The sequence below is a fragment of the Trachymyrmex cornetzi genome, unplaced genomic scaffold, assembly GCF_001594075.2.
Source record: "Trachymyrmex cornetzi isolate Tcor2-1 unplaced genomic scaffold, Tcor1.1 scaffold23, whole genome shotgun sequence".
In the NCBI taxonomy this organism is placed as follows: Eukaryota; Metazoa; Arthropoda; class Insecta; order Hymenoptera; family Formicidae; genus Trachymyrmex; species Trachymyrmex cornetzi.
In genome coordinates this window covers 3,221,450-3,240,799 of record NW_017296956.1, presented here as the reverse complement: position 1 = coordinate 3,240,799, position 19,350 = coordinate 3,221,450, and the positions used below count along the sequence as shown (strand labels likewise).

At 36.8% G+C, this 19,350-nt stretch overlaps 3 protein-coding genes across 7 annotated transcripts in view; 2 read left to right on the top strand and 1 right to left on the bottom strand.

Annotated features, from left to right (window-relative positions):
* The window catches only part of trbl (tribbles pseudokinase 2), a 28,457-nt gene extending 19,169 nt beyond the window's left edge, over nucleotides 1-9,288 (top strand). The window contains exon 4 of the mRNA XM_018506958.1: nucleotides 6,663-9,288. Coding sequence (XP_018362460.1) covers nucleotides 6,663-7,122 — 460 coding nt within the window. The 3' untranslated portion in view covers nucleotides 7,123-9,288. The remainder of the gene's footprint in view (nucleotides 1-6,662) is intronic.
* Nucleotides 9,289-12,401: 3,113 nt separating this feature from the next.
* On the top strand, nucleotides 12,402-16,764 carry l(3)05822 (SH3 domain-containing lethal (3) 05822). 4 transcript variants are annotated; one of them, XM_018506953.1, is made up of 6 exons: nucleotides 12,402-12,621; nucleotides 13,297-13,375; nucleotides 14,823-14,952; nucleotides 15,393-16,151; nucleotides 16,243-16,506; nucleotides 16,578-16,764. In XM_018506953.1, the coding sequence occupies exons 1-6, from the start codon at nucleotides 12,600-12,602 to the stop codon at nucleotides 16,695-16,697; spliced, it is 1,374 nt and encodes a 457-aa protein (XP_018362455.1). In that variant the 5' UTR covers nucleotides 12,402-12,599; the 3' UTR covers nucleotides 16,698-16,764. The 4 variants fall into 4 exon arrangements, with proteins under 4 accessions (XP_018362455.1, XP_018362454.1, XP_018362456.1 ...); XM_018506952.1 differs by having other exon boundaries at nucleotides 13,294-13,375; XM_018506954.1 differs by lacking the exon at nucleotides 12,402-12,621 and adding an exon at nucleotides 12,642-12,686 and having other exon boundaries at nucleotides 13,294-13,375.
* Nucleotides 16,765-18,827: 2,063 nt separating this feature from the next.
* Nucleotides 18,828-19,350, bottom strand: part of LOC108760785 (uncharacterized) — a 3,237-nt gene continuing 2,714 nt past the window's right edge. For both annotated transcript variants that reach the window (XM_018506956.1, XM_018506957.1), the window contains one exon: nucleotides 18,828-19,297. In XM_018506956.1, the coding sequence (XP_018362458.1) occupies nucleotides 18,958-19,297 (340 nt within the window). In that variant the 3' untranslated portion in view covers nucleotides 18,828-18,957. The remainder of the gene's footprint in view (nucleotides 19,298-19,350) is intronic.

Below are 19,350 nucleotides of genomic sequence, written 5' to 3'. Positions count from 1 at the left end.
TTTTATTTTAAAACAAAATAATTATATTTATTGATGTTGTAAAAATGTTGAAGCGTTATGAAGGAAGAATATAAACATTTTTTTCAAGTTATCAGTTCTTACCGTAGTTGTGGATGTCTATTATATAATAACAAAGTAAATTTCAAACTGATGTTTGATAAAAAAAATAATAGAAGTCGAAGTATTTTTCTCGCGACGATTTATTGAAAGTTGATAAGTGACATACATCCGGATCGAAGCGAAGGTGTATCGATAGCGCAGAGTTCGCGTTCGCTTTTCCGAGTGAAGGGGAAATCGATTGCTTCGAGTGTGCTTTTCTCATGCGAATAACCTCTCTGTTCTCGGCGCTGGATAGAAATACTTGGGATATGAAAATAAAATAAATATGATATTTATCGCGGATCCCGTGACATTGTGTTTTCCTTCGAAGAAGGAAGAAAGCGTGTTAAAGTACACATAGATATAGCGTATCAAGATGCATTTCATCTGAAAACTCATTTAAAATAAACTCATTCAAGAGCACTCATTATTCTATGTCTATGATATATCGAAATGGAAGAGAAAGTGAAGTGTGTTGATTGATTGATATCAATCACTTTCTAATTAAGTTAAACGTATTACAAAATCATACAAACACCATGTCTAATTTATGATCCTCGAAGCCAGTGATTTCTTAGGCTCGATAGAGGCAAGCGATACGAAACGATCCTGTCTATGAAAAAAAAAAATGCGAGACCAAATACAAATTACATGAAATTAAGTAACTTCTTCAACTCAAATCAAATTTAAATTCGCATAAACTTTGACTCTTTAACTCAAACCAAATTTAAGTTCGCGTAAAGTTAAGTTTGAAACCTAATGCATAATGAAAAAGCACATGCAATAGAAACAGGGAATAACAAACAACCTATCAGAAATCGTGTATACCAGAATACACGGCTAGGTTGAAATCTGTTATTCCCTGTTCTTTTCAACTGTGTCTCAGGCTCGATTCATCGTCAAACAGGTGCATCAAAGTCGCTAATGATGATGAACAAATCATTGCAAATCCTTACGAGTTACGAACAGTGTGATCGCTTTCATTATATTCCTGTAGGATTTCACGTCGAGTCGTGATTTAGGGTGTGTTTGCGAGGCTCGTTGGTGTGACGTTATCTGTTCGCGATACAATATACGACGCACCCACGTGTCGCTGCGGAAGGCAGGCAGGCAGACAGGCAGGCCAGGCCTATGTATAATACACACAGGCAACAGTCGACCAAGTCAAACCGAGCCGAGCCAACGGGCGTGTGTTGTGTGTTGTGTGTCGTGTACAGTGTATGCCGGGCAATCGAGAGATCGACTCGTATGTCGGTCCGTTGTTGGCCAATCGCATTCCTACCGCGCGGCGAGCTGCTGCTCCCGCGCGCGCGCGTACGTAAGAATAAGGAGAGTCCGGGGAATGTTGCAAGCCAGAAAAGCATATTGGTTCATCGGCTGCTGCGGCGGAGTTTTGAAACGTCGGTATAATTAGGAAACGCGTGGCTCGGCTCGTTCCACCGCACCGGCGCGGCGCGGCGCGACACGGCCGACATCCGAGACGGCGCGCGCCGCGCGGTATACTTTCCTCCCTTTCTCTGAAAGGGAAGAGTTTCGCGCCTTCCTTGAGTAATCCTCGCGTAATCCCCTTAGAATACGATAATGTGCGAAATTCGGTACCTAATGAAGAGTTCATAATAACAATTATCGAACTCGAAAACTTTAATCGGCATGCGCTAAATTTTATAAGCTTGATCAATGTGGTAAATTAATTCATTAGTGCCAGTTTCTACCAATGTAGATTAACTTAGTTTAACTTCATCTTTCTCTAATGTAAGAATTAGAGTAAAGAATAAAGAGTAAATTAAACCAAGATTAAATGGTACTCGTTTCTACCAATGTATGTGGTTTAATTTTAATCTCGGTTCAACTTACTCTTCATTTTTTTCTAGTTCTAAGTTAGTTGAACCGAGATTGAAGTTAATCTACATTGATAGAAACGAGCATAATAACTGTCAGTTCCAATATAGATTAGCTTTAATCTCAGTTCAACTTTTAATCTTTTTTTATTATAGCTCTAAAAATTAGAAAAAGATGAACAGTAAGTTGAACAAAGATTAATCTGCATTGAAGAGAAAACAGGCATAATCTTTCTCAACTCTCTCACACTGAAAAAAATATAAGTATTAAATTTTAATAAATATTTGTTCGAGTAGTACTAACTAAATATTTACTAAATATATACATATATCTGTATTTGTTACAACAACTATTAATTTAAGTGTCATTTTTTTATTGAGCAAATATTTATTTGTTTAAACTTTAATCGGTATGCGCTAAATTCTAAACATTTACTAAATTTAGTAAGTTTAGATATCAATAAATATTTGCTCAATAAAAAAATGATACAGTAAATGTTTAGTAGTATTTAAACAAATATTTATTAAAATTTAGTAAATTTTGTCAGTATACGATTTTAAAAGAAATCATTCTCGCGGTTACTGGTTTCGAATGTATTCTTCCTTTTCGAAAGTTCGCCAAGATCTCTGTGGACGGAGATCTTCCGTCTCGCTCATGGATCTCTCTCGCGTGGGTTTCTCTTTACTTCATCGGCTGACAATAGGCGGATCAAGGCGATCAAATCAGTCTTTTTCCGGATGCGCCTTCGCGTCTGGAGTTCGACCTATGATAATTTGCTAAATACGTCACGCGCGTGTCTCAGCAAAAAATATGCATCGTCGTTATCATCGTCATCGTCATCATCGTTGTCGTCAACGACGGCGTTGGACATAGCATTAGCTCTTGATGAAAAACACAATGCGATCACGGGGCCGGATTTCTCTCTACGCACCACGTTTCGCAACTACACTGAGCATTGAGCTGGTCTAGTTCGACGCCGAATTCAATCGACGGGACAGTCATTCGTGAGGTTAATGATCTCGATGAGTAAAATCGTTAGTCTCGTTTAATTCTTGCGCCCGAGACACTCTCTATTCTTGAAAGTGTAAATCCGGGACGTTGACCTGAGGACCTGTATTCGGGCATTTTGCACGGACATCCGTGTAATTTATTTATATATTTACATGAAACATTAACCGTTAAACGCCTTTTCGATATAGCATATCTGGTTTTCTTTTTTCAAGACTTTCCATTGCTTATGTAACTATTTTATTAATAAATATCAAAGCTACCATATATTTGCTTAATGTTACATTCCTTAGGTTTCTTATTTTCTGATTAATTTATGTTTTAAAATTAACTTTACTTAATTTAATGATAATATAAAAACTGTGTTTTTCTGACTATGATTAGTTATTAAACTGATGGTTTTGTACTGGTAATTTTATACAAAACTATTAGTTTTTTTTTTAGTGATTAATAGCTAAAGAATACAATTTTTATATTATCATCAGATTAAATATACAAGTTAACATGAAAATGAAAAACTGGACCTTAACGTCTGGCGTTTTAACTGAAGAAAAATGTTTTACACAAATTGAATAGGTATGCCATAATATTATTCTCAGTAGTGTGGCGTTTAAGGATTAAAATAATATTCTTTTATAATTATGAATTATAATTTTCCACTCGATATTTTAACGTATTTATAGGATGGCTACTTTGGAATAAAATATTCTAAAAAAAAAACAATTTCTACATCCGCGAGATGGATGATGTGATTCGTTCAAGTATCCACGTAAGCTCGCATCTATATAGCCGATTAGTTCCGGATTTTCCTTGTACAGTGTGAAGATTAATATAATATAATCGTGAGATGAAAATCTCGAGAAGATTCACCTTGTCATTAGGGACATTAATTTGTCGAGTGTCTGCGAGCGTAGTTAATTGATTAATGACGCTTGATTAATGATTCAGCATGTGGCATCAGCGGATTCTTCCTTAGACTTCGCAATGGTAACATAGGGAAGAAACGAGAGTTGTGCTCGCGTTTGGAGTCCAAGGAGATCGTTGCCTTGAAAGACCGATGCCTTCAAATATCAACATTTTCTCGACGTTCATAAAATTTCACGAGCTGTCCAAGAAATCACATCGTGCCTAGTATCCGCCGCACCGAGGGGTTCTTGAACCCGGAGCGATATCGTGCTGCGACCGAGTGAAAGTTTGCGAAGAAAGCTGTGCGATATCCTCTCCTCCCCCCCCCCCTCTCTCTCTCATACACTATCTGTCTCTCTTCGCGGCGGCCGCGTTTGGTTCATCACGAATGGCCTAGCGTGCCATCGCGTTCGTTCGATTCATTTGCTCGTGAGAGAGACGAGGCCATTGACACTCGTTCGGATTGTCAAGATCGTATAACGACTCTCTCGCGTGAGGCGTGCGTTCACCGAAGGCGCGCTTCCGTCTCATTAGTCTCTTCCAAAATGCGCGCTAGCCGAACTAGATTTTCCTCGCTGTGATGGCTTCATTGAAAAATGATTCCTTTCAAATAAACACAATGTATTCTGCGAATACAATGGATTATATTGTGTAACTTGATCAGGGTTGCCATAAAACAGCAGCTCAGAGAAATGTCAGAGAAATTGAAAGCAGTCAGGGAAATTAGGGAAAAGTTCGGGAAATTTTGCAAAATTTTGTAGAAAGTTAAAATTCTTGTCTTTGAAGAAGATTAATATGTACACCATATCTACGTAGTTTTGAAATACTACCAACTTAATAATTAAATGCAAGCAGTGTCAGCAACATCAGTAGCAATTTACATTGCTATGTTAAATTGTTCTCTCAACAAAATATTTGATTCTGATAAACGAAAATACAAAAAATTTCAAAATATTATTGAAAGTATTAGAGAAAATCATGAAATTTTGTCTGGAAATCAGAGAAATGGAATTCTTGAATGAAGAATTTGTGTCAACTCCTTTAACATTATTAATTATTACCTATATCAGTAAAAACGTCTCTCTTCTTAGAAATTTCCCTTATTTATGATGATAAATTCATAAAGCTGTATTCACAAAATAACAAAGTTACCGTATTAATAATGAATTGCGAGGGAATTAGTGCGAAAGCTTTTACCAACGAAAACTCAATTTTCCAATAAATACAATTCTGATTTGCTAAACGGGATTTATCTCTTTTTACTTTCCCTTTCAACTATATTATTTGATTAAACCCGCAGAAATGCAACGAATTTTAAAATAAATGAAATACCTTCAACCGGCAATCGTAATATCCCATAAAGCCAAAATATTTCAGCTGGAAATGACTCAAAGGAATGACAAGTACAGGAATGTACTTCTGTAGGAGGATATGATATAGAATACGTGGCGCTTTCCCGAGCGCGCTGCCCCTTCTCCCGAGTGAATATTGTGGGCGAGAATAGGAGAACTCGTGTCGAAGGAGAGCTCAGAAGTTACCCAAGAGCCAAGAATATTACGTACACGCGCGACTTCCGCGTTGCAGGTTGATCAACGCAGCGACCGGCCAGGGCAGCGCAGCGCTCTCCTCTCTTTCTCTCACTCTCTCTTCCTCCTGTGTTCGTTGTCGCGTCTTACTCCACGCTGCCAACGACGATGACGACGGCTGAGAACGATGGCTCAATCGCGATGTCCTCTTGCTAAATTGAAATACCTTGCCTTCGGGCGCGCACTTAAAGTACACGCGCAAGGCGAACCCGAGGATCTCTCTCGACCGCGCGCATTAAAAGATTGCATGATCCTCTTCTTCGGCTTCTTATAGTTCGCAAACTTGCGCAGCGAGTAGATCATAACCGGTCGATAATAAATGCAGGGCTTGGCGTAACGCGTGTCTGAGACACGCAGAGCGAATTTCACACGAGACGATAGGAAAAAAGACCGTAAATCTTTTGCAATGTTTAGTATTCTACTCACAGCTCCTTTGAGAGAAAGATATAGCACGGTCTTTAATCTTATCGATATCTGGGTGGGCTGTCCGTTCGGTATACGCCTACTAACTGTCGAATAATATTTTTTACATCTTAAGAGCTAAATAAATTAAGACTAAAGGGATAGAGATGGATATACATGGAAAGAAGGGTTTTGCTAAAGTACCTCAAAATTTAGTTTAATACAGATCTGAAAATAAAATTATTGAATCGTCAAAATATTTATATAGAACGTTTAAACGTTGATGACAATGCTGCAAAAGGGTGTAACATTCTATTCTTAGAAAAAAAAATTAAATTAATATAGTTAGCGTTTATTTCTTTCGATGAGGAATGTGTGTATTTAAAGCAAACGTATTATATTGGATTTAAATGCGTACATTCTCCAATTAAAAAAATTGAGACAATTAAATTAATTTAGTCAAATAAACAATTAATTTAACAAACAATATTTAATGAACAATTTTTTTTCCTCAGTGTAACAACCAGCTTGAGCGTCCTACATAATTATTTTGAGGGTTCAAATTAAATTATTTTCAAATCTATACTTATTGTTAGACAAATCTAAATCTACATCTATATGTATATATTTATATCTTTCTAAATCTATATCTATCTATCTATATCTAGCTAAATTTTAAAATACTTGAGCAAAATTGTTTTTTCCGTGTTGGGATACGCAATTCGATTATCTCTAAGAGAGACAATGGCAAATCACGAGAAATTGATTATTGCAGGTTGAATCTTGACGAATATTTTCCAATCGGACGTTTCTTTGTTCCAGAACGCGGCTTCGTCTGGAGAGCCTCGAGGACGCGGTGATCGTGGAGAACGACGACGATAAGCTAACCGACCGGCGCGGCTGTCCAGCGTATGTCGCGCCGGAAGTGCTGCGCTCCGGACGCGCCTATTCCGGCAAGGCGGCGGACATCTGGTCGCTGGGCGTGTTGCTGTACACGATGCTGGTGGGCCGTTATCCGTTCAACGACGCCGAGCACGCGTCCCTTTTCGCCAAGATCTCGCGCGGCCTGTTCGCCGTGCCGGAGGGCCTGAGTCCACGCGCCAAGTGCCTGATTCGCTCGCTGCTGCGAAAGGAGCCGTCCGAGCGGCCGTACGCCGAGGACGTATCGCTGCACCCGTGGCTGTCGAAGCCGTTGCGGTTACACACGCCTACGTCCGGCAGTAGGTCCTCGTGCCAGGATCAAATCGTACCAGAACTATCTATTAATCCTCAACAAGACTGACTCTCTCTCTCTTTCGGGAGAAGAATCATTATTCCGTGCGTGACGGCATCACTCTGTCTCATCCTAGTGCTTCTCTCGCGCCGACAGCCGGGTGGAGTCCTCCGGCCGAGAGGGGGGAGTTAGCGCAATCAAAAGAAGAAAAGAGGCGAAACGATTTTCTTTTAACACATTGGCTGTGCCCGTAGAGCAGTAGCAGATGAGCGGATCGGCGAAAAGCGAAACTGTCGTATCTCTCAAAGAGTCCGAAAAAAAATACACGCGGAAGGTCGAATGAAACCAACTATTATCAAAAGAGCAATATTCAATAAAAAAAATTCTAACTTCAAAAGATTCGTAAATTGAGAAATATATGTACACCTTGGCAATCAATGTGTTAACGGCAGCTGATTTTACACGCTTCGTTCACAGAAGTTTAAGTCGCACAGTCTCCAACTTGGATCAAAGAATCGCATCGATCCTTGCATCGTGGAGACATGCGGCTAAATACTAAGGGTCCTCCTCTTTTCGCCGGTCGAGGGACGGCCTAGAATAAGCTTCGAAAATAGAGCGTACTAACGTGAGAAGAGTAATCATTCTCGATGGAACTTTTACATAGAGGAGAGTAACCAAAGTCTCTATCCTGAATACAATGCCCTGGATTATTTTCCTCGTTTAAAGTTTTAGCCTGCGAGTTGAAAGGTCGAAACGATGTCGAAACCTTGAATAAGATGATATTATGTCTCTCCGTTATATAAAGATAAGCACACTCTAGTCCAGAGACAACTCGCGGTTGAAGCGCCGAACAGAGAAAGTAATTGAGGGGATCCTCTGTAAAATAGCGTCTCGATTTTGGTCATTCTCCGCTGGCAATTTCGGAGGCAACGTGACGCAAGTGATTAGTCTCTAAAAAAAAAAGTCTATCGGCTCCTATATAGAATCCTAGATTCGAGAAACATTGCCATTACCGGTCCAAGAAATGTTTTGCCTTGTTGCGTACAGACATATTCGCGCGCGCGCACGCGCGAATTCCTTGTGATAGAATCTGACAGATTCTGAGTGATATATGTGATACGAAATATACAGGTTCTTTCATAAGCGTTATGCGGTTACTTGCGATCATCTGTCTCTGAAGTCCATGTACATTAATTAATGTAAACGATCGAATTTGATGTTTGTATTGTGCGTTAGACATACCCGAGTATATCCTCGACTTTCTCGATATTTCGCGTTGCGTATTTACCCGGATAATTTTTCACGCTATATATCGGCGAATCTGCTATACACACAAATAAAGTTATGTAAATACAAGCGAGGGACGTGGAACTTATCGTAAGTTCAAGTACAACCGGTGAGCTTCGTATAGTATAGTGTATAGTATAAAGCGATGAATATATATGAATGGGATCAGAGATTGAGTCGGATGCAAAGTTAAAAGCTCACGCAGTTAAAAGAGAAAATATAATGATTCAGCGCGAGAAAATAAATCGCCTAATAACGACCAAACGTTTATTAGAACAGGTCGAATGAATTTAACAAACGAATTTCTAATTTAAAATCCGACTCATTCTTCCATGCCCGTTTACTTGTCGTCATTATATCACGGAGTCAATCAAATATACTAGGCGAATATTGTCGGAATATTGAAGGAAGGAAAATTTCTCGTTTGAGCGCGATAAAACTTCATTCTCCGACCTAAAAACATTGCCTAAAAAGTTCAAGACTGCTTGAACGTGTGGCCTATACAATTAACTTTATTAGAGAAAACGCAAAATACGTTGCACCGTGAATTTCTAACTTAAGAACAATAAAAGAATACGCTTCTGGATTACTCGCACGACAGAGTATCCATGAATATATAAATGTGTTCATCAATGGCAATGTTTTCAGGTAGAAGTAACTCTCTAGTGAATCAAAGATTTACTCTCTTCTGACACAGACCTCTAAAGTCATCGCTTGCGCGACATATGTATGTACGGCTCACTAGGTTTCGATTTTAAAAGCAAACGAAGCGAACGATCGACATTTTTTTATCAGTTTGGGCACATGAGGCTGCGCGTCCCCATTTTGAGGACTTTTCTCTTGAATAAGACTCTTCGATCGATATAAAACTACGAATAATTCTCGACTACTTTCAGTAGACACTTTTGTCATCGCAAGTCAATTATGAGAATAAAATTCCAAAGCAGACATTGACATTCTTATTTGCATCAATGCCAGGTAGCGTGATATTTTCATAAAGTTATTTTCCTCTTCGTATTATGGGTTTAATCATATTGTAATTATTTTAATATCGTTGTTAAATAAAGAAACACCGATGCTGCAGTCGTCGGTAGACGTGCCCAAAATAGTACTCTTGAAATGTTTTCCGGAGTCAAGACTAGGTTTAAAGCTAAGCAATCGAGATTGAAACCGTCATCTCATATAGACGAGACTAATTCGAAATAGAATTTTTTGATCCTTTTTAAACGATGAAATAGTTGCGAAGGAAAACCAAGTTTATAAATGTTGTCAAATAATTTCAGAATCGAAATTCGATTCCAATGAACCAAAATTCATTAGTTTAGATATATATATTCCAGAAAATATATTGCTTATTTAATTTGGGTGGAAATTTCTATGGGTGCTTTCTAATTGTAAAATTACTAGACACTTCCACACATATAACAAGTTACGTTCCAATTACCGTAATCGTCGACACAACAACTCGAGTGTTACTAGTCGGCTGTGAAAGCTTGTGTTTTCTCGTAACAATTACAGGGGTGCGTTCCAAAACTTTGTCAATTCGAATATCATTTGATCCTTGTTCACCGAATATTGAACAAGGATAAAAGATATTTGAAATTGACAGAGTTGAGTTTTTGGAACGCACCCCAGGTTACTAATCACGGTGGCTATAAATAAGATTGAAGGAAAAACCTCTGCTCCCCGAGGTTTTTGCTGAATCGCAAGATCTGGAGACACGGTAGTGTCTCGACGCTAATCAAATTAACGCATGGTACTTGTGATCCAAATAAAAGAGTTGAAAATCCATACAGGAGACTGTTAGAAGAAGAAGAAGAGATTGGAGGACGTTGGGCGACTGGCATTTTTGTTTTTCTTCATTCAATACAGATGGAAAAAGTTACATTTAATCCAACTATCCGAAACCGTGCACAGCGTACACATTCTGTTCTAATCGAGTCTTACACAATACTACATTTTGTCCATTTCTGTTTACGTTAATCAATTGGAAAGCACCCTATGATAAACGACTACGGAATGCCGCTTGTTTCGCAAAACATCGGGGTTTTGGGAAACGTTGTACTAGACATGAGAATCGAGATTGTTGAAGTACAGTTCAGCCTCATGTGAAACTCGAATCGAATCCGCGTCGGACAACGAGGAACATCTCGTAGCTTATCGAAAACTTCGGGATCGAAATTGAAGAAAGAAAACCCGTCGTATCTGGAGTCCAGATACGACGGGTTTGTCGATCGAGACTACGACTCGATCCTTACCTCGTTCCCTCACGTTCGACGAAAGTACCATGTGTTCTTGTATTTAAAGATACCCGTCTACCTACCTATCTACACGAACTTTTTTGTAACTTCCGCTAAGAGAGAGAGAGAGAGAGAGAGAGAGAGAGAGAGAGAGAGAGAGAGAGAGAGAGAGACTCCTCTTTTCCTTTTTATTTTATAATATTCGCGCACCGCAACGGGCCACGGGGGGTAACCCAGATGCGGCACTATTCCTCCTCGTATCGTTCTCAGTCAGGGTACAAAACGCCGCGCGCATCCATCGACGTTTAATTTGTACATAAGTTCGACGCAATTAAATCCTATTGTATTCAATCATTGTCTAGGTGCGTTTAAGGGACTTTTGTTTCTGTACATAGATAAAATAAAATGGCGTTTACGACGAAGAGCTATCTTTTTCTTTAACTTGTATCTTTCTCAGATTAACGTTTTCACTTATATAACAAGACACCTTATGTCTTGGCAAGTTTAAGGATGTATATTTTAAAATAATTAAAAAATTATAGAAAAATTATGGATTATTCTAAATCATATTTAAAAGTAATACAAAAAATTTAGCGAGAGTTTTCCATTTGAATTAAAAGCTATTTCAAAATAAGAGATATTTTTTTATTTGCTCTAATATTATAGAAATGTATTGTAAAATAATGACATAAATCTCAATTTTTTTAAGTATTTTAAGTATTCAAAATGTATTATATAAAGTTAAATTACGATGTAGAGATTATAATTGTTCTGTAAATAAACAAAATATTAATTTTTTTCTAAATTTTTGTAAGAATCATAACAAAACTTAAAAATAAATGCATAAATCAATTTGAATACTTTAGATATTTATACAAAAAGATTGAAATTTTTGTCGTTTTTTTATTTTCATGGCAATAAAAATAATACAAATAAAGAGTAAATGAATAATAAAACGTGTTATTTAATAAAGAGAGTAGAATGTTAGAAACACAATTTTCCTATGTACACATATAGTTTATTGTAAAAATGAGTGCAATATATTCTTTAAAAAAAATCACGTCTCTGATAAATGTTGAATTATTAAGACCAAACAAAGCTCGTTTTAAAGAGGATTGCCAAAATTTTAATTTAAAAATATGTGCCTTATTATAGAAGTGATAAACGCTATTGTAAAATTAAAAAATTAAATATGTAGATATATATGTATAATAATGTAGATATATATGTATAATGAAATCAGGCTGACTAGAGGTCAGATTTTTTTCTAATTTAAAGACAACAATTGCGAGACACGAGACGTAGTAATTTCAATTTTTTTACTAGGTTGCGTAAGTTGTTTACATAATTTTTTTTCGACCTAATGTCATAACGTAAAAGCAACGTTTTACTTTGACGCAAAAGAAAATCAGTAGCGGCTTAAGGCACTTGTAGGTCCTCGCCCGCAATCGGTTTTAGATCTCTCTTCTCAAAACAAAGATTATTTAGTTTCAATTACCCAAATACAGAAGTCATGAGAACATCATCATGACCTCATTCGTCATTTATTAGTCAATTTTTAGGTATCAAATGACGTCATGATGACGTTCTGTGATATCATTATGATTTGATTATGACTCCATGTTCTACTTGGGTAATTAATATTATATAATAAATTAAGTTTCAATGAATAAATATAATTCATTTTATTAAAATTCATTATTAATTTTTTATTGATGATAAATATTTTATTATAAAAAAAAGTGACTCTGAAGTCATAATAAATGTACAAAATTTGTAACGTGTATCTTTATTGAGTATGGAAACTCAATAACATTGGCGCAGAGTAATAAACAAACGAAATAGAACAAAAACAATATATTCGTAGGTATTTAAACTTCGAGTCGTCATGGCAGGTTGAGGTAAGGCTAGGAAGGGAGTTGCGGAGCTGTTGTTGACAGCATGAATTTGAAAGCGACTTGTCTTTGAAACGCACTGCCGTGACGAGGACGTCGCTGCGGTGCAACATGCGAGTGAAACATGGCCGCGAACGTGAGAACAGGTGAGTGATAACGTAACGGCCCGCCGAGTTGTAGTTTTCCGGTACACGAATCGAGACTGAGACGGGTGTGAGTCACAGTCAGTGTCCTTGTCCCGGAAACCAGGACGCGACGTCGCGATCCATCCCGTCGCATGCGACGTCTTCCGTTCGTCCGCGCTATCTCTCGCAATAAATGCCCAATCGTTCCTCATCGCGGCGGCGCGGCGAACTCTGACTTTTCTCGGCCTGCCGACTCCCCACGATCTCTTCCCATTCGTCCTGATTCGCCCCGCAATCGTCGACGGACGCGAGAATCGAGATAAAGCACGCTGTGACTGGCTTGCGTCTCACTTATCGCTGTGAATGCTGTGATATCCGCGTCGAGTAGGCGTATATCGCGCACAATCGTGCGTCGTAATCGCGAAGCGACAACAGACGCATACGCACGTCTGTCCGTTCGTCCGGTTCGTCCTGTTCCTCCGTCTGTCACGCATTTTGTTTTGGAAAATTTTTTGTAACCGTTGTTTCTACGCTCATTCGCGCGCGTGTGCGCTCGCTTTGTGATTGTGTTGGTGCGGTGCGCGTGCGCGCACGCGAACGCGTGCGTACCAGCGTGTGCGAGGAACCGATCGTGCGTCAGAGCCAAGCTGCTTACTGCCCAGTCTGATTATTCTCGACTGTCGTTACTTTCAGAAGACATGCCGATACCGACGCGCGCGGCGCCTCGTCCCCCGGGTCAGAGCACGACGCAGAGAGACCCGATCTGGAGCACCAGGTAGAGCGTCTTATTTTGCAAGGTCGTCTGCTTGTCACTGTGCATTGTGCAATAGGAACCTTACATGGTCAACGATGGATACTTTCCATTTGGTGATATAAGTGATACAAGCATCATTCTATCTTCCTTCACATTCAGTGATTAACAAAGATAGAACGACACTTATGTCAACTTGTGTCATCATTGTCATCAAATGAAAAGTACTTAATACTGTCAGCACCAAAAACTAATAATAGATCTGTTTCTGTGGTTGAATTAGTGTACATTTTTGGAACTTAAAGCAAGATAACTATATGTTTGATGTTTGACGAAAGCGAGAAAAAGAATTCTAGTAGTTTAGTGCAAGAATAAAAAACAAGTCTGATATTATTGATCATGTGTTAATACTTTTCATGCTTCCATAGGTATTTTCTGAACAGAAGCTATGTATTTCGTGGGTTATCTCCATATTTTGATACATCGTTAAATATCACTTCGAGGAACCAGTCAGTATCAGGCTGCTCCTCGCTTTGGAGTAAACTGCAATGTTCATGAAACATTGGTATTCTAATAATAGATCTGAACAGTAAACACGGTAACCTGCGAAACACAATGGTGCTTTTCAGCAAGAGACACAGTGGCTGCATTCAGCAAAGAAAGTAGCTTTGAAATTGTAAGATTTTTTAATATGATTGATTTATACGTTTAGAGTCATCAGCGAGGAATTCTAAAGGCAAGACCAATCATATTAAAGACTTTTACAACAGTTTTAAAGCTGTTTTTTCTGCTAAACACAGTCAGTGTAACACAGTGATCATTTCATCTTTGTTTAACATTGAGAAACAACAAGAATATAATAATTCACTGGATTGCAATGTGTCATCTGTATTTTTTAGAAAAACATCCATACCTTTTGTATTGATTGTGTGTAGTTTATATGATGGTTTGATTTAGAATATTGGCAGTGATCCATATTTCTTCATTCTCGAATATTATCACTACAGTGATATCCTTTTCTACAGAACTATACTGATGCTTGAGAATCAAGAAATGCAGATCACTGTCAGTATTCTACACCAATCCATCAATATACGATTAATAATATTTTCAGTATTTGTTGATATTAACAGTATTATTGACTGTGTAAGATCCACACTGTACATAAAATTGAATTGAAATATTGTCAATAATGTTGATTGCGTAAGTCGTAAAAATATTGATGCGTACTGTCAGTATGACTTCAATATTATTGATAAGATTTATATTATATTCTCTACACTTGAAACAAGTGTATACTTAATTATTGAGAAGAAAGAAAGAAAAGCCATATATTTGAATATAAAAATTTGACTACAAAAGATAAATCTTTTATCTTTTGAAAATGCCTGTAAAAACTTCCATTTAGATTGTCAGTGTTCGGAATTTGTCTCGCTTCTGCATTATTGTGATAACGTTTGTATGCTTTCAGTAACGATATATTCGGAGGAGCTTTGACAACGCAACTTGGACAGAAAAAAAAGCCACCTCCTCGACCACCGCCTCCGAAATTTAATCGCGATTACTCACAGTATCAGAAGGATCAGAAACAGAGAAAGCCAGTAAGTATTGTAATTTATAAATTTATTATATGCTTATATAGTTCTTGACAGATCTGTTCCCAATGCATGCAATAGTTTAATACGTTCACGATGGCATGACCACCTAATAGCGTGTGAATAACCGTTATCCTACTCTGCTGGACTACCATTAATGAAACACTTCCTACAAAGGACAATAGCGATATTTTTGTGACCTAAAGGCTGCGTTTCAAAATTCACTGCCAGTGCTGAAAATCTATGGTACGTAACGTAAATTATAGATTTTCAGCGCTAGCGATAAATATAATTAAAGTACATATGCTACCTGTGCGTATTAATTGTGTATCATGACCTGCCAATGTGATATCTCCGGTGATCACGTCACTCACAAGAAACGATCAGTCGTAAATATGTTATTCTTCATAAATGATTAATAGCTATATTTTTATTTTGTACACTAGGCCAGGCCGACGGAGCTGTTGACTAATTTCTTTGGACGAAGGAAGCAAGAGAATCATTTTCCATTGCGTCCAAGTGGCCACTTACAAAACCAGATAACGCAGCCCTCGAATTCAATCGCGACGGTATCTTTAATAGATCTCAGCCCACCTGGATCCCCGACATTTACAACACGCTCCAGTGATGGTGTCAGTGTAGACAGTTTTGGCAGTGACGGAAACTCCAATCCATCTGTATTCACAAGCAGCGGAAACACATCGCAAACGGAAAGTGCCTTTGAAGATGATTTTGATTTTTTTGGTATATCCGCCAAAAAAATAGCACAAAATGACCCGTGGCAGACTAAAACAACAGTGCAAGATCCGTTCGGACCTCTAGAGGACACTTGCTCGAATGTGTCTCAAGTTGCCGGCGGTCTCTTTTCCTTTAATTCCAACAATCGCGAAACGAACCAAGTGCCTTCCAATCTAATCACTTCTAAACCTTTCGTTACATCGATGCCTACGATAATCCGAGCGAAACCTCCTAAGCCTCCGGCACCAAAGATACCGTTTAAGAAACTCGAACCGATACCGAAGGAGACGTGTACCGACTTCGCAGTCTCGAGCAGCAGCACAATGAACAAACCGTTGACGTTGCATTTCTCTAATGCATGGTCCAACGATGATGAAGAAAGTGATAGTCCGTCGCCACCCATGCCGACGATTCCACCACCGGCATTACCTGCGAATTATTTGGCAGAACTTAGCAGTGATTTTAAAGTGAGTGTTGTAAACTTGAAGCTATATGGCTTGTATTTAAAGGAAGATAAAATGCATTCGTAATTGATATTAATTGATTGACAATTTACAGAGAGATTCCAATGAACCTTACGGTATTGCGCTGTATGATTTCTCCGCAACTCATCCAAATGACTTAGCTTTAAAAGAAGGCGACATTGTACAATTGGTGAAGAAAGTTAACGACGACTGGTTGGAGGGAAGAATAGGAAATCGTCAAGGGATCTTCCCGCTTAATTTCATTGATATCAAAATATCTCTGGCAGGTTTATCAGACAATATGGTCACAGCCCTTTACACTTTTCCAGGAGAAAATAGCGACGACTTGTCATTTGAGGTATCAAAGATTAAGGCAAAGCAATTGAATGAAAGATCTATTATGTTCCTAACATTGTTTTGTTACTTCAGGAGGGAGCGAAAATTACAGTCATATCAAGGATATCGGAGGATTGGTTATACGGTGAGTACAACGGTAGAAGGGGACAATTTCCAGTAAATTATATAAATAGACTTCCACGTAATATTTAAACATTTTTTAAATAAATATTTTGTATCCAGTGTATTAACAATTTACTATTTCGAGAGCCTCCGTATTGCAAACATTATTAAGAATTATTAATTACATCTTTACAAATTAATAAGAATAGTGATAAAAAGAGAAAGTGTACAAATGGATTTTTTTATGATGTAATCGATCATGTACAAATCACTAAAGAGAAAGAAAATTTTAGAAAATTTTACTGATAAAAAGACTGAATCATACGAGTTTTTATCGCCGTATTCCAATAGACATAATTTTCGAAAGTAATTGCGATATTTGTCTTTAGGAATTAGATAATAACATCTGCGATATATTGATGAATTCATTTAGCTTACTCTTTTTAAAACTTTTTAAGCTTGTTTGCAATATTTTGTAAAGGATACTACGAAAACCATATATAGTGAATCCCGTTTCTATCTTAATTTTATTTTGAGATTTTATGCTTGCATCTTTAATGTTTGAGAGTTTAATTTTCACTAAATATTTTGTACATGTCTTATATTTTTCTAATAGTATAAAAAGAATATTTCTATATTTCATTTTTTATTTATTGTATAATTGAGAATTTTTATATAGCCTGTGTTTTCGAAAATTTACTTTAAATATTTCAAAATCCGTTTTGGAAATTTTATATGAGGACATACTTTGGCAAGCATATACAGTTGAAGTTTTTTAGCATATACAGAAGATAGTCATATATAAACATAATTTAAATAAATTGTGTCATTATATATAAGATGTAAAATAACAGATCCGCCAAGATTTACAAATTGTTAATACTGACGAATATGAACAATACATTTTGATTAAGATATTTCTTTTCTAAGCGTTGTTTAAAGAGCTCGTTTTTTATAGACAGATTTCTAAACAATCAAATGAAAAATAACATATAATAACAGTCTTCGTTAGATAATTTCACTGATTTAGATACTATTTTGGAATTTTTTTAGTGAAATCTCTAGCATAAAAACAAATTTTTTGTTGTTGTATATATTGTGTTCGAAAATCTAATGTATCTTATATGTAAAGTTTCTATACAGCACAGAATTTATAACAATATCGTTGCAAAATTTCTGTAATATTGTTGCAACTTTTGTACAACACTTTGTGCTGTAGGGGTTAGGAAATTATTTGATATATTTTATGAACTATAAACATAAATTGAGAGAGAAAGAGATTCGATTTTCTTTTAAGAATAAATTATAAATTTAAAGATGATTATATTAGAGTATAGATAAATACGTTGGATGTCTATATAATTGTATTGTATTATACACGTATTTTTCGTCTTAGAATTTATTTCAGTAAAAGTTACCAACATGGTACAGTTGTAAATGTATATTATGTGAATGCATAACTGATTGGGAGGGAGGGAGGGAGAAAGGCAATTACGTAGTTTAGGTAACTGTTCATTTAATCTGCCGTTGAAATGAGTAATTATTATTGTATATGTGTATACTTAATCATGTTCACGCAAGTTGTGTAATTATGTTTGATACAATTAATTTAGCATATGCATTAAATTCGAATATTTTATGAAACGCATGTCAAGTCACTAGCTAAATTTTAAGAAAAACAAAATCAGCAGTGAACTTTGTATATTGCTGTAAGTTATTTCGTATCGATTTGAAAATAATGGTACAAGTTCTAATAGTACATCTTACTACATCTTATTATTAGTAGTTTATCTTATTCTTGTACCATTTGCTCGAAATTTTTGTTAGTACAGTATTATCACGATATCCCAGATTGCATCAAAGATCTGCATGGGGGACCACGACGTTAGTTTATAAGACTAGAAAAGGCGAGTGATGATAGCGAAAAAATTGGAAGTTGTAGTTAAAATGTAATAACAAATCATTTTTACATGCAATTAAATCGCTATTTAATTATAAGAATTACGCTGTTATGCAGAAGACGCCTAATACGCAATGTGATATTTTGCAATGTTTAATGTGTAAACATTTCATGTGTAAACAAAATAAACTGCAAAAAAAATAAATTTTCCCGAATATAATTTCTGCTCCCCGAGAACTGACTTCCGGAATCAATTAAAAAGATACGATGAGTATGTATATAAAATAATCGAGAAAGAGACGATTATTTATCACGTTTGAGTTGTATGTGTACATATCTTTTCTGCCGGGTTTATCTTTTAAGACGCGTATATTATATATGAGTTACATATAATGCAACGTTCCGATATCGGAAAGAGTTTTCTTCCTAATGTACTTTGTTTTTACAAAATTAGGTAACATTGCTGTCTCTTTCATTGGAATTACTTATATTATTGAATATTATTGAATTATTTGGCATATTATTGAATTGTTTGCTTCGTGCAACAGTTCTCGTTAGCAATGTGATGCAAGATCGTAAATGTTTGTGACAATTACTCCATGTATTGCACCTCAAGACTTTTTTGTGGCATGGCAGATATGTATCCGTATAATTTTTCAACGTTTGCGCAACAACACTTCTGAATTTATTTCCTGTAAGGTAATACAGAAAAAAGTTTATTGCGAAATTCCAGTGGTATATATGAAAGAACAGGCCGTGGCACCACTTTAGTAACATCTTCTCTTGTAACCTGAAAAACACCGCTGTATTAAGATATCTATATCTATATATATATATATATAT